This window comes from Sphaerodactylus townsendi, linkage group LG13 (genome assembly GCF_021028975.2).
Source record: "Sphaerodactylus townsendi isolate TG3544 linkage group LG13, MPM_Stown_v2.3, whole genome shotgun sequence".
Lineage (NCBI taxonomy): Eukaryota > Metazoa > Chordata > Lepidosauria > Squamata > Sphaerodactylidae > Sphaerodactylus > Sphaerodactylus townsendi.
This window is the reverse complement of record NC_059437.1, coordinates 33317856-33332814: the sequence shown is the minus strand read 5'-3', so window position 1 is coordinate 33332814 and position 14959 is coordinate 33317856. Positions and strand designations below refer to the sequence as shown.

Genomic DNA, 14959 nt, shown 5'->3' with positions numbered 1-14959 from the left:
CGTGGTTTCCGGGCTGTATGGCCGTGTTCTAGTAGCATTTTCCTCTGACATTTCGCCTGCATCTGTGGCTGGCAGCTTCAGAGGATCTGAAGATCTATTTTGACAATATGTAAAGCCTATAGTTAAATTGACTTAGTGTCTTGAATGGTTTTTGAGTTTCCAGCCTTAAATTCACAGACTGTCTTAGCATAAAGAATTTCCATCTCAATATTCCCAGTGTGAAAAAGGGGTAAACACCTTGTGGAATTGTAGGGATGCACTGCTGACCCAGCAGCACCGTAAGTAGGCGCATTGGCACACCCGGGCCCTATTGCTCCTACTGACTTCTGGTCGCGACCGCTCCCCCCACCCCCTCATCCCTCTCGCATGAGTCACAGTGGTGCATGAACTACCTGGCTTCACAACCACACACCCGGGTGTCCTGACAAAGGGACAATGGTCTCTGCCTCTCAGGTGAGAGTTGGAGGCTCCAGGCGGCTGATGCTCCTCTCGCCGCGTGAGCAGCCAGGGTGAGATCAATATGCATCACATGACAGAGATCTCTTGGCCTCAGTCTCCCGGCTCTCCCGCCGAATTCCCCCGTCTGCCTCCAGCCTCTTCTGCGCCCCGCTAGAATCATAATAAAAGGTGCCAGGAACCAGCATCGCGAGAGGAAATTAGAAACTGGAACACGGACACCAGCTACCCGTTAAGCTGGCTTCTCAGCACCAGATGAAATCACCGATATAGCCTCTGTTCTTCCTTCACGCTTTCGACTTCACAACGCGGCACGACTACATGGAATGTCTTGTTAATGCTTCATTCCATAATAATGCTCTGGGGCTTTGTGTGTGTGTGTTATATAGCTTCTGTCCCGATTATGAAACAAGTAGCTCGTTGCTGTCCAGTTTCTTCCTTGATGGTCTTCTTGTCTTTTTTCTTTTATGACAAATTTTTATAATACAGTTGAATGAAATTGCTACTCCTTTATCTAGTGTGGACAGTCACAGCTCTATTGATACACTTGGCAGGAGGAACAGCCAAGCTGGCTCCCAGCCATTTCCCAATTTTTACAGCTATTTTAAAATTTTCTGCAACGGGCTCTTTTATTTTCTTTTAATTAATCTGTCCATATTACTGTTCCAATGTAGAACACCTGCTGAGCTCAACATCCCAGCAGAGCACAATGACTGGGATCAAGCTTTATCTGGAGAGAGAAATTAGTGCTTTCCTTGGCCAAATCTGTCTTGAATAATTAACAGCATCATGGGAAAGGCCAGCTTCAAAGGAAAAGTCTCCAAAGGCTGGTCTCAAATTTGCCAGTGACGCTAAGCCACCTTGTCTCAGACTCCTGATGCAAAATGACATCTATTGAAATAAGATGGTGGAAACTAAATGATCCCAGGAAAAAATGTTTTGTTGATATGATGTTGACTTTTAGTAAACCTCAGAGCCGGCTTGCAAACTTTGATTGATGCTAGGCTACATATACTCTTATCTGAAAAATGACTGCAAGTCTAACACTTTCCCCTGAGGGAGACTCTTGGGCACAATGTGTGGAGAATTTTAGCTGAGGAATAAAATATATATATATATTTTAGCTGAGGAATAAAATTTTAGCTGAGAAGAAATATAGTATACATATTATTGTTATATATATATATATATATATATATACATATATATATATATATATATATATATATATATATATATATATATATATATATATATATATATATATATATATATATATATATATATATATATTTTCCTATTTTGCACCATCAGCCTTGGCATTTATTTATTTGCTTGCTTGCTTGCTCGCTGACTCTCCAGTACTTCAAATGCTCTGCACTAGCCAAGTTCCATACCAGAGCCTTTTTATTTAAAAGAATTTTGGACACAATGAAGATGTGGGATGTGTTAAGGGTCCCGTTCAGTAGACTGTGCCAGCACACCCTCCACGTACACATTCTGCTACCTTCTACTGACTCACACCACTGGTCCATGAAGGCCAGTATTGTCTGTTCTGTCAGCAACTCCTCAGGGTCTCAGGCGTTCACATCACCTGCTGTGGGATCCTCTCAGCTGAATGTGCTGGGAATTGACCCTGGGATCTTTTGCATGCCAAGCGGATGCTCCGCCACTAAGCCCAGACCCTAAAATTGGCCACGTGCATGTTGGCTTCCTACTTGAATCTCTGAGTGTCAGTATGCTGCCAGGAGAGGAATACATGAACAGCACAAGCAGCTGACATGATACAAGAGGGAAAAAAATTCTAATTTGATAAAAGTGACAATTATACTATGATAATTTAACATTATTGGCAGCCATCAGAGCATTTCCTGTACTGCATTGGGGGGAATGTTCCTTTTCTCATTGGTTATACTTGGCCTTTTCTTCCTTTATGGACAGAAGACAATGTTCCCAGATTGGCTGTTGTTCGCTTCTTAAGTTGACATAAAGACCTTACTCCCCACTCATATGTAGAGGAACGCGACTGAGTTTTAAAAATTAGGTTCCAAAGATGGAAACGGTCCAGAAACAAGGAAGCTGCAGTACTGCAGAGTGGCCACTTGGTGACAGCTTCTGACTATTAATAGTAGATTATATCCGCACTGAATCATGCTGAATCAATGCATGAATATGCTCTGGGCACAAAGCTTATATACAAGTGAAGTAGAAAATATATCTGCATACCTCTGGCTGTGTACTGCTAAACAGCTGAGACCCTGAAGTAGTGAATTAGCATAGTTTTTTTTCCTAGTGCAGGGGTCTGCAACCTGCGGCTCTCCAGATGTTCATGGATTACAAATCCCATCAGCCCCTGGCAGCATGGCCAATTGGCCATGCTGGCAGGGGCTGATGGGAATTGTAGTCTATAAACATCTGGAGAGCCGCAGGTTGCAGACCCCTGGCTTAGTGCCTTTACCCTTCCCAAGCTGTTGGACCCTCAGAGAATAAGGACATAGGCTGCCTATGTGTTTGCCCTTCTAGCACTGAGGAACTGGTGGGAAGCTAAGAAAGCAAATTAGAATCTTAATTCAAGACAAGCAGCATCCATTCATGGTATGGAGGGGAGAAGAAAAATAAGCAACAGGGCAATTGGAGTCAACTTGCTGGAGTCAGGCAGAAGTGGCGGAATTGGGAGAGACTTGCATATTCCTTGTCCAGCTAATCAGTCTCAGTCCAGACCCAAGACTGTAGACATAAATGCTAAAAGAACCCTTGTCAAAATACGAGTAGCAAGTTGTTCAAAAATATTTTTGACATGGGCGACAGTGTACTCAGCCCACAAGAATTCAGAAGATTCATCAGCCTCCTTTTAGACAACAGCATGAAAGAAATAAGACTTCTGCTGCTTGTCAAGAAATCTGGTTAGGCTTAACCCTTCTTGGATATGGATGCTTCCAAGAGTTTGAGGGGTTTTTCCCTCAGGGGGTGGGGTTAAGAGCCCAATTGAAATTCGGTACCTAAGCTTATGGAGACTGAGTAAGGACAAGATACTTTATGCAAATTTTTACACAAATCTAAGCATCAACATAGTACATACATATGCCACCCATTATCCACCCACACATATTAATCCTTATTAGAAGCCCAGCATTGTGTTTATTTTACAAATGGACGGGAATGAATTAGGCTTGCCAAGGTGAAATATTTAAACTCCCCATCAGGGAGCTGTGTCAGGGCAGGAGGAAGGGGGCTACTTGCTCATGCTGCCATCCCAGAGGTCCTTTTAAAGAGCGGTCACCCCAACAGGAGGCCTCAGGACCCTGGTCAGTAGAGAGAATGCGTGGCAAGGCAGACTGCCTTTCAACCAGCTGGGAGGGGACCAATGTGAGTGGTCTCCAGAAAGGGAGGTGGCATGGGTGGAGTGACAAAGGGCTGAAAAACCCCTCCCAACTCCAAGGTCTTTGAGGATTGCCTATGGTTGGTACAAGATTCAGTCAAGGATGCTGTCAGACCATGAATGAGTCAGGCATTAAGCCTAAATCACCCCCCCCCCCACGCACCCACCCACACAGGCAAGTCTCTCTCCAAATTCTCAGCCAGAGGGGGATATTTGCCAGCATTTGTTGCCTCTGCCTGGAAATGCTGGGGGAGGGCCAGCCTTGAAAATGCATTCTCGTGGGCTATGTTCTGGTTCCTGCAGGCTAACAAAGATACTACATTCTGTACAAGTGATTCCCAACCTAGGGTATATGTACCCCCACAGGTAGTGCCAGAACATTTAGGGGTATATGAAAAAAATGGATAATGGGTTTGCTAATGTGGGGGTATAATTTAAGGAAAATTGATTACCAGGGTGTACACAAGTTAAAAAAGGTTGGGAACCACTGGTCTATACAATGCAACAACTAGTATCAGACTGTACAGTTAACATTGTCTGAAGGACAATGTTAGCAATAATGGAGAATATTTACTTGACATAGCCTGAAAGGGCTACTCCTAACAGACCTGTCCAATACTACAGATGGCATCTATTAAATACGGCAATCATAAAAGCCTTTTAAAATCATGAACTAGTTTCCCACCAGTGAAAACACATAGGCTGATTTGAACCAGCACATCCTTCAATTTGCAATTTAATTCCATTTGAGTGCATGTTAATGCATGTTTGATAAAACCCATTTGGTGTTGTGTTTCCAAAAAAACCTTTCCATGAGCTGCTGAAAGACTTGCCCTGAAAGACAATAGTGCAGGAAGCTTCCAGAGCTAAGAGTAGTGAACAGCACAGCCTTACTAGGATGCAGAACTGCACTCACATATATGAATCCATCTTATACAGTCAGGCCTATCAGGCTCAGTTCTGTCTCCTTTGGCAGCAGCTCTCTCGATGTTGGAAGCAACATCATTCCCAGTACCTAGGAGACACTTTAACTGAAGATCCCAGAGACTGAACACATCAGTCTGCCTTATCGTAATTGGACCATCAGCCTATCAGGGTCAGTATTGTCTACTCTGATTGGCAGTGCTTCTCCAAAGTTTCACATCACCTACCAAGCCATCTGATTAACTGGAGATATAGGAACTGAACCCGGGACCCTCTGCAAGCAAAGCAGGTGCACAGCTGCTGGGTCATAACCTCCTTTCAGCGAAACACCTGTTAAGACTGGACACTCAGGAAGAAGTTGTAAATTAAAAAAAAAACACCTTTATTATACCTTACAAAAAGAGGCATCACAATTCAAGAGCAGATCACATCATCTGCTCAACACTGTATCTGATGTAAGTTCTGAGGAGGACCATTGGAATGTCATGCGGTCAACTTCAATCAAATGTAATCCGAAAACTGCGTTCTTGTTCTTTACGCCGGCTCTCACAAACCTTGGTCACTTCCTCGACCTTCCTCTGCAGCAGGGCTGAACGCAAAACAAACAAAGATGAGAACCAACACAGGCTTGTTATATACTTAGTGCTGCCCTGGAGAGGGAAAGCCTGAAGGTAATATCCTCACGGGAAGCAAAATAAAATATACCTGTTCTTCCAGTCCAACAGACAGCCTTAAGTAGACAGAATGATTTTTAATCAATCAGATCCAAGCTCTCTGGACCTGACCTGACTGAAGCCACACTGCACTTGCATGGGACTAATTTTTAAAGCACGGCAAGAACCCAATTCTCAGCTCAGGCTTGTGGCATCATAGGAGGATGGGTTTCTATCTCCTCACTCTCTCAGCATTTTCTCAAGCAGAAATTGGTCCATTTTCTCAAGCCCACTGGTCCACTTTAGCACTGTACATGCATGCAGGCCAAATAATGGCCTGGAAGTGGAGGTTTGGCTTTAGAAAACAGCATATAGGGAAATGCAGAAGCTTCCTCCCTGCCCGCCCCGGTACATGTCCTGGTCCTCAACTGAACTGAGTTCCTGCAGTACCTTAAAAAGGACTTCCTTGCAGTTGCTGTGGGGAAAGCAAGTTGGCCTATTTAAGAAGTCATATCTTGTTTGGCCCTAAGCCTAAGGACTCATTTAAATTCACATCATGGAACTGAGATATACAACACCAGGGAGGAGACAGTCTGACTGAAGGCTCAAAAAGTAGCTCCCCTGGTAGCCAATTACATGCAAACTGGCTGGATAAAGCTGCACTGAACACTCGGAGCCCAACCGGAAGCCTGACAAATTGCTAACAATGAAGAGTTAATTAAATCAGTGTCTGCTAGTGCAAGCATCTGGTAGACAACCACATACCATAGCTTCCAAACATCCAACTTACTATAATTGTTTCTGCTTTACGAGGTCATATCTATGCTAAGTTTTCAATGTGTGATGTTTAAAAGCTAGTAATAAGCCTGCAATAAATTGCTGGTTTTGGGTCATAATTCTTGCTCAGTCCTGAAGTGATTTTCAAAGGTTTGTTCCCTCCCATCCTTCACAAGGTTAGTCTTAAAACCAAAATTAATCTTTACATACACAGAGTTTTTCTAGAAGCTATAAACATTGCAGGATACCTGAATTCTGATCAATCCATTGGAGAGAGTCCATGTGTGCATTGAGGATTTTACAAATCTGCTGAAGCTGGGGGGGGGGGGGGGGGGGGAGAGAGATTAGAGTCATTACAAATAGCCAGCTGTTTCTTGACATCCTGCATAGTCCAAGCCAGGGGTCTGCAACCTGTGGCTCTCCAGATGTTCATGGACTACAATTCCCATCAGCCCCTACCAGCATGGCCAATTGGCCATGCTGGTAGGGGCTGACAGGAATTGTAGTCCATGAACATCTGGAGAGCCACAGATTGCAAACCCCTGGCCCAAGCCAACAACAGCCCATTGAGCAGCATCTTCCCAAAGTACTATGGGTTTGAGTGCTCTAGACAGGTTCATCCGATGAAAAATATAATCAGAAATGAACATTCACAAAACTACAGAGGGCTAAAAGGAAGTGTTTGCCTCCCTGCAGATAGATTCAAACTCTAAATTACTCAGAGCTTGGGGAAACAGATAATGGGGACAACCCTTGCAGTGACTGCATTTCCTTCCCGAATCTTAGGAGAAAGATGGGAAAGGCTCATAGTAAGTGCTGCATTCTGACTGGGTTATTCAGCAGGCAGCACAGGGTTACAAGACAAGCAAGTGGACAAAGGAAACACGGTATGAATTAAACCTCAGAAAGGCACAGCTGTGCCCTATGGAGGCACACATTGCTTAAGGTAAATGTAATAAGAATGGTTACAGTGCTATGAGAACTACCAAGCCTGGACTGTGAGGCCAGGAAAGTGCAGTTGGGATTCGTTAACGTTGGCAAAGAGCAATTTTGTCAAATCCTTAGACAACTGGGGTTCGACCTAGTTAATGGCATCAGGCAGGCAACAGGAAGCATTGCACACTGTGGCAAAAGTCCTAATACAAGCCAGCCTCTCCCCAGGCCATGTTATTGTTGGTTAGCCCAAAGGATGCAGTGAAGCTGCGTAGAGGGGTAGGGGCATCTCCCCAATGAAAGAACTATAATAGGAGGAAGTAGATTCACAGGTATTTCTGCTTCTAGTGTACCTAATGCTAGTCTGATAGGTTTCCTGCCTACCAGACTAGCATTATGTGCACTATAACCCACCCCATCCACAAGATCTGAAGTTCCTCCCTCCATTCAAATTCCAGTAAAAACAATCCCAGGAGTATGGCTCACTGAACAGACCAGAGCAGGATTCTGAGTAGACCTGCTTAAGATGGCACAAGGAGTCATCTCCAGTAGTGCCACATGCAGACAGTCTAGCACTGTTTGTACTCACTGGGTCACTAGTGTCAGCAGGGCCCCCAGAGGTGTTCAAGTGCTCAATGATGTCCTTCAGATCTTGTGCCATGCGCTTCAGCTGGGCATCGATATTCTCAGCCAGCTTATATCTACAGAATGGGAGAGAGGTGGCCAGTTAATTACAGAATACCTGTCACTCCAAGCACTAACATTAAGAGAGTCAATTGTAGAGGCCCTGAATTGATCAAGAGCATTTTAACTGGTGACCACGAAAGCATCTTCAAGCCTCTCAGGCAGAACTGGCGAGTATGTGGGTGTGCTATTAGCATTTCTGGATGTTTAGGTATACATTATGTGTGCAGCTTCAATTTACAGATATGAAAAATGGTTGAAACGACTGTTGCAATCATTACACAGATGCAAAGCAGCTTTGATACTGAGCGTTAAACAAAAGACTTTTAAAGTCATGACAAAGGCACTTAATCAAAAAGTCAGGCTTCCATCAACATTCACCTGGAGTACCATTGTACACAGATCACTGCTTATTTGGCTTGAAATTGTGGGATTTGCAGCAGGTCTCAAGCAAAGAGCCTTTCTCAACACTGCTGGGAACTGAACTAACCTCTGTGTAAAAATATAGCCATTGAGCAGGTCCCCTTCCCAGAATGATTGGAAGAAGCCTTGTTAACTAAAATCCCTGAAGAGCACAAAATGTGCTCTCAAAGGAATTGCCAGGCACAGGGCCCAACTCGAGTCTCACTGTGTGGCTGTTGTTACCCGGAGAATTTGGTCTGTCACTCCCCATCACCCATCTGAACCAGGCATCCGCTTACGTCTTCTCCCGCTCCTCGTCCGCATGCTGCAGGTAAATGGTCCCACTCTGTTCTTTCACGGATTCTTCAAGAGGGAGTAACAGATCTTCCAGCTCTTTTTGTTGGGACAAAATAAAGTCTAGTTCTTGGTCCAACCTGCAGAAGAAGAAAATGCTGCTTTGCCTGGAAAGCTTGGAAAGACCTTGACACACAGGAGCTGGAAGTTGGTTGGAAGAGGACTTGCAGAAGACTGTCTTGGCAATCTGCCTCCGGCAAAAGCCCAGCAAGTATTTAATACTGTAACCCATCCCACAGGCTTGAGAGAGAGAACAAGCAGGCCTATGAAAGATCTTCTATCACGATCTGGTTGCACGTGAAGGGAATCCCAGAATAAAAACTGGCATGTCTCTATTTGAAGTTGGAATCAAATATGCTTGCTGATTGAAATTTCTATTATTTATGTCTCAACACACACACTGGGCACCTGTTGAGGGCTCTATTGATCAAACCCAGCACTTGAATGGAGCCACAAGGAATCTAGCTCCATCACAACACTAAGGGCACCTCACTCTAGCTCTCCTTCGTGATTCAACTGAAAGAGACTAGCTTTAACAAAGCAGCAGGACAGCAACTGCACCCCTGACCAACACAGGCCTGCTTGCATTGTCACTGTCAGAACAAATGCAGCTGCTGGGGAATTTATTTTCACCCAAATGTCTTTGGACTTGTATCTTATAAATTCCATGAGGGTCAAGTTAACTCCTGCTAAATACAGAAAACTGCACTTTTTGAATGCAACACATAGAAGAATACAGCTCTAGAAGAGCCTTTCTAGCAAGAGCAGCTTTTTAAAGACAGCCCCAGTCCTATAAGCACCACTTAAGTCTTCTCAGGGTCTACCAAAAAAAAAGTGAGAAAGTGGCAGGTTGGCAACGCTTCAACCAACAGATGTCCATTACAAGCATTTTAAAACATCCTTCCCATACACACCTCTTCTGATCCAGCTTCACTTTCTCCACTTCTCTGTGCAAAGATGTGATCTGTAAAAAAGATACAGGATTCAGCGATCCCAAGTTGACATAATTTTTTCACATGCAGAATAACCACTAAAGAGAAATCATTCTGGCAGTGGCAACATTTGCTTCAGTGCCAGCAAATTTAAACAAGGTTGATTAAATAAAATGCTAGCAGAGGAGGTTGATACAATATGCTGGTTGTGTTGCTATGTCATGAGAGGGGCAGGTGCTTAAATCTGCTGTACATTAGGATGTACAACTTTGTGAAATCTGGTGAGCAAAACAGCCTCCTACCTTCTCTCCATTCTCAATCAGGGTTCGGTCCCAGGCATTGACCTGAGTGGCCTGCTGAAGGAAATGTTTTTCCTGGTCCTCCAGTTCCAGGCTCCACTTGTTAATCAAGGTCTCCAGCTGGGCATATGTCATCACTGGAGGAGCCCTATAAAAATGGAAGGAAAAGATTTAGAGGGGAATCCAAGGCGATTCACAACTGAACACAAAGAAGAAAGAGAATGATCTATCCCGCACACCCAAAATCAATGGCATGCCAGCCACAAAAAATACACACTGTGAACTTACGTAACTGTTGTGGCGGTAACAGCAATTGTAGATGCTACTGTAGCAGTTGTGGCTGGTGGCTTCAGATTCAATGTGAATCCAGCACTGGGGGCAGACGTTGCACCTAGAGTGAAAATTCTTTGAAGTTAAGTTATAGCAGAGATTAACAAGATAGGTAGCCTGGGAACTGGTCCCAGAGAGGGCTACCTCTAATTTTAAACTCAACTATGGCCAAAGAGGAAATTATTTGGGGAGGGGAGGGGAGGGGAGGAGGTCGATGTCTAAAGATAGTCATGAGCAGACCTGAATGTCATTCTCCCACACTCTACTGTAATACAATATGCTTGAATGGCTGCTAATGCCCAAAAATCCCTCCCTTTTTATTACAGCATAAAGGAGGAAAGTAGTTTACCATTCCCTTATTCAAGGCATCCATCAGGAGTATGGGGAATCATTTTAACACATATGCAGCATTGCATGAAAATGCTGAAAAAAATCCCTTCCCTTGGATTACTGGGACCTTGCATAAGTCCTATTAACAACCGCACTGTAATTTCCCAGATGGTAGAAGGGAAAACAGCAACTTAACAAAGCCTAGAACAGAGCAGTCTGCTTAATGGGCTCTGTTAAGTTTAAGAGGCTAGAAAAGCTCCTGCATTCCACTTCTATCAACCCTGCTTCATTTTGTGCTACCTACTGGCTGTTGTAGTGGCGGCTGCTGCTGCTGCTGTTGTCGTCCCCAATACTTTAGTGCCAAATCCTACAGTTCCGGCAGCTGCTGTGCCAGCTGAAGAAGCACCAACTGCAAAAGGAAACAAGTGACAAAAGCTTCTGCATCACATAGCTTTTTCTCCTTCTGCTCAACTGCTTCAAAATAAGTTAGATTTTTTTTTGCAGCCTTATAATTCTGAGGTCAAGACAATGCAAGCCCCCCACCCTCCTCTCAACCCCAGCAGCAAACAGGACATCAAATGATTCTTCCCACTTACGTGAGAGGCTGGTAACAGTAGAGGGAGCTGGGGCTGACGAGTTTCCTATGGAAGCAAAAAGTGTTGGTGCACCCAGTCCAAGGAGGGAAGGTGTTGTCGTGGTGGAAGCTGCTGTCGAGGTTGCAGCTGTACCTATTCAGGAGAGACATTTTGGGACTCAGATTTCACTCTGGAGTAAACTGAGGTTCTCCTGGGGATGAATGCATTTTCATCTCAAGCCAACACATATGCTTTAACTCTGTATTTCCTTACTACATTGTCCTATTCTTGGGTAATCTGCATCCTTTTTCAAAAACTGAAGTATTAGGAACACAGTTCTACTAGTAAGCCTGGCACAAAATCCCTATAGCAGCTCGTTCTGAAGGCTAATAGGTATTTCTGCCACTACTTCAGCTGCAATATATTAAGTCCAGTGAAGAGTACAAAACAGTTACTGCAAAGGCCTCAGAAATGCACAAAGCAGCAGATGCAGTGAGAGGGCAAATCTAGATAAAACAATTGTTATGGAACACAGGAAGCATTAGCAAAAATATAAGAAAGGGAGAAGCCACAAAAAATTGGGAAAGGACTTTCCAGAAGAAATGGTGACAAGATTGAAGGAGCAAATTAAGCACAGGCAGAAAAAAGGAGTAAAGAGCAATCATGGTAGGTCTAGTCAACAGAATAAGGAATTGAACATGGGGGAAACATGCAAGGAGCAATGCCTTAAAACGGGGACCAGAAGTATGACGGTAATGTTGGCAAGTACAGCAAGGAAAGAGAAAATAAAGTTTCTCCAAAAGATTTTGAAGCAATTTCAGAGGTAAGAAACAGCGACCATATGCACAGCCTCCTCACCACCCATGCACTTCTCTCTCCAGACCCTACCTCCAAGTTTGCCTCCAAATGATAAGGCAGGACCCTGGATTAGTGTTCCTGTGGGGGCAGAAGTAGCTGCTGATGCAAGTAATCCAAAACCTGCACCTGAAACAAACAAAAAAAGTTAAATAAAAGGTGTCAGTTCAAGATATGCTTAGGTTCATAACCATACTGGTGTGACTTTACTGTGGGTGGGTGTATGTGAACATAGGAATTCTGCATAAGAATATGACAACTTCTTATACACAGCAATGTTATTACAACACAGACCTGTTGAAGCCCACATCATAATACATAAATTGTTTACAGGAGCACAAAAGGTTAATAAAAAGAACCTTGATGGATCAGACAAGTGGTCCATCAAGTTCAGAATCCTGACTACACTAAACAAAACAAAACACAGAGGTCAAGTCTTGCCCCTGATGTTGCCTCCCAGAACTGGTATTCAGAGATCTATTGCCTCTGGATGTGGAAGCTACCTTTAATAATCATTAGTAGCCATTGATGGATTTATCTGGTTAATTCCTTATTCAACCAATCTTATTCAACCTTCAACCTTATTCAACCAACCTTATTCAACCAATTCAACCAATTCCTTATTCAACCAACTTCAATCTTCAAAAATAACCTATTCATAAATGACCTGGAAGTAGGGGTGGGTAGCGTGGTGGCCAAGTTTGCAGATGATACCAAATTATGTAGGGTGGTGAGAACCACAAAGGATTGCGAAGAGCTCCAAGCGGACCTTGATAAATTAGGTGAGTGGGCTCAGAAATGGCAAATGCAGTTCAATGTAGCAAAATGTAAAGTGATGCACATAGGGGCAAAAAATCCAAACTTCACATACACGCTACAGGGGTCAGTGCTATCAGTCACAGACCACGAAAGGGATTTGGGCGTCTTAGTTGATAGTTCCATGGGAATGTCAACTCAATGCATGGCAGCTGTAAAAAAGGCAAACTCTATGCTGGGGATCATTAGAAAAGGAATTGATAATAAAACTGCAAAGATTGTCATGCCCTTATATAAAGCAGTGGTGCGACCACACTTGGAGTACTGTGTCCAGTTCTGGTCGCCACATCTCAAAAAGGATATTGAGATAGAAAAAGTGCAGAGAAGGGCAACAAGGATGATTGAGGGACTGGAGCACCTTCCCTATGAGGAGAGGCTGCAGTGTTTGGGACTCTTTAGTTTGGGGGGGAGGCGGCTGAGGGGAGATATGATTGAAGTCTACAAAATTATGCATGGGGTAGAAAATGTTGACAGAGAGAAATTTTTCTCTCTTTCTCACAATACTAGAACCAGGGGGCATACATTGAAAATGCTGGGGGAAGAATTAGAACTAATAAAAGGAAACACTTCTTCACGCAACGTGTGATTGGTGTTTGGAATATGCTGCCACAGGAGGTGGTGATGGCCACTAACCTGGATAGCTTTAAAAGGGGCTTGGACAGATTTATGGAGGAGAAGTCGATTTATGACTACCAATCTTGATCCTCCTTGATCTGAGATTGCAAATGCCTCAACAGACCAGGTGATTGGGAGCAACAGCCGCAGAAGGCCATTGCGTTCACATCCTACATGTGAGCTCCCCAAGGCACCTTGTGGGCCACTGCGAGTAGCAGAGAGCTGGACTAGATGGACTTTGGTCTGATCCAGCTGGCTTGTTCTTATGTTCTTATGTCCATGGGCAGAGAACTCCATAAACTACTTACTAGTTGAGCTAACAGTATCACACACACATATATGCTCACAGTCTAGATTACCTACAAGAAAATGGTAAATAGTTATTGCTTTAGAATCATCACTAAAAGGATTTCCATACCAGTAATTGTCTCTTACCCGCAGATGGTGTTCCAAGGCTAAAAGCTGTAGCAGGTTGTGACACAGCTGCTGTGGTTGTAGCAGTGCTGACTGTGGCTGGAGCAACCCCAAAGGTCAACCCTGTAGGCCCTGCAGATGCTTGCGCTGTTGGGTTCACAACTGAACCAAGGCTAAAGTTGGGGGTTCCAGACTGGGCTGTTGTTCCACTGCCAAAGCTGAAACCTCCAGTTGGGGCAGGCTGTGCAGCAGCAGCAGCAGCAGTAGAGCCAAACACAAAGCCTGAAGGAGCTGCCGGCTGGCTAGCTGGTACGCTAGTTGTTACACTGCCACCCAGTCCGCTGCTATTGCCCAGAGAAAAGCCTCCTGTCATACCAGTAGGTTGTACTGTTCCAGTGCTGCCCAGGTTCAGTTTGGATGCGTTTCCCCTAAATAAAAGGCAAGAACAAGTTATTTTCATTGCAGGAACCACCGCCACCCCCAAGTCCTCCAACGCTCAGGAATTCAACCTACTGCTTCTTTAACTGCCTTATTTAGGCAGGTTACAGGCAACATTCCCTTCCCTCCCACTACCTTCCTGTTGTTAAGCTCTACTTAGGGGCTTCCTCACCCAGTCCCTAGGCTGACCGCAAACTACGCTCGACTCTGAAACGCGCATAAGGGAGTGGTACGTCTAGAGTCGGCTAAGGCCATCACTCTTTCACGTTCATGCACAGGGCTCGTCGCTGCCAAGCACTCCTTCAGTGAGTACGAAGGCAGGTGGGAGCGACTTTTCCACCTGCGGCGCCCTCCTCACCCGAGCCCGAAGACGTTGCCGGTCGCCGGGGTTGCAGGAGTGGCCGCACCGAAGCTGAAGCCAGAGCTCGGCGCCGTGGTGGCAGGCGTGGTGAAGGAGAAGAGGGCTGGCGGCTGAGTGCTGGCAGGGGCCGCGGCAGCGGCCGCCGTCCCGAAGGTGAAGCCGCCCCCAGAATTGGTCGATGACGGAGCAGAGGAGGTGAAGGAGAAGCCTGCCGGGGCGGTGGCGGCCGCGGTCTTCGGCGGTCCGAAACTGAAACCGCCACCGGCCGGGCCGGAGCTGCCAAAACTGAACTGGCTCATGGTTGCTGGCACTCCGTTACGGTGAAAAAAATGTCTTCCCTCCCAACCAGCGCACTTTCTTTTCAGCCGCCTCTGCGCGATCTGATGACGTGAGCACCGGCGACGTCAAGACAAGAGGGCGGCCCCTCAACTC

The 14959-nt window shown here is 45.0% G+C and overlaps 1 protein-coding gene across 1 annotated transcript; it reads right to left on the bottom strand.

The window, feature by feature from the left end:
- Window positions 1–5120: 5120 nt before the first annotated feature.
- Window positions 5121–14914, bottom strand: NUP62CL (nucleoporin 62 C-terminal like). The gene is made up of 12 exons (XM_048514713.1): window positions 14525–14914; window positions 13750–14156; window positions 11917–12012; window positions 11050–11181; window positions 10758–10862; window positions 10082–10184; window positions 9797–9941; window positions 9477–9526; window positions 8508–8642; window positions 7712–7823; window positions 6438–6504; window positions 5121–5348 (listed from the first exon to the last, which is right to left on the bottom strand). The coding sequence occupies exons 1-12, from the start codon at window positions 14824–14826 to the stop codon at window positions 5257–5259; spliced, it is 1746 nt and encodes a 581-aa protein (XP_048370670.1). The 5' UTR covers window positions 14827–14914; the 3' UTR covers window positions 5121–5256.
- Window positions 14915–14959: the final 45 nt, after the last annotated feature.

Coding starts and splice junctions, on each gene's coding strand:
- NUP62CL (XM_048514713.1), bottom strand. CDS start 14,826: ATGAGCCAGTTCAGTTTTGGCAGCTCCGGCCCGGCCGGTGGCGGTTTC. Junction 7,824..8,507: donor GACGAGGAGCGGGAGAAGAC/GTAAGCGGATGC, acceptor CCCATTCTGTAG/ATATAAGCTGGCTGAGAATA. Junction 6,505..7,711: donor CTGCTGACACTAGTGACCCA/GTGAGTACAAAC, acceptor CCCCCCCCCCAG/CTTCAGCAGATTTGTAAAAT.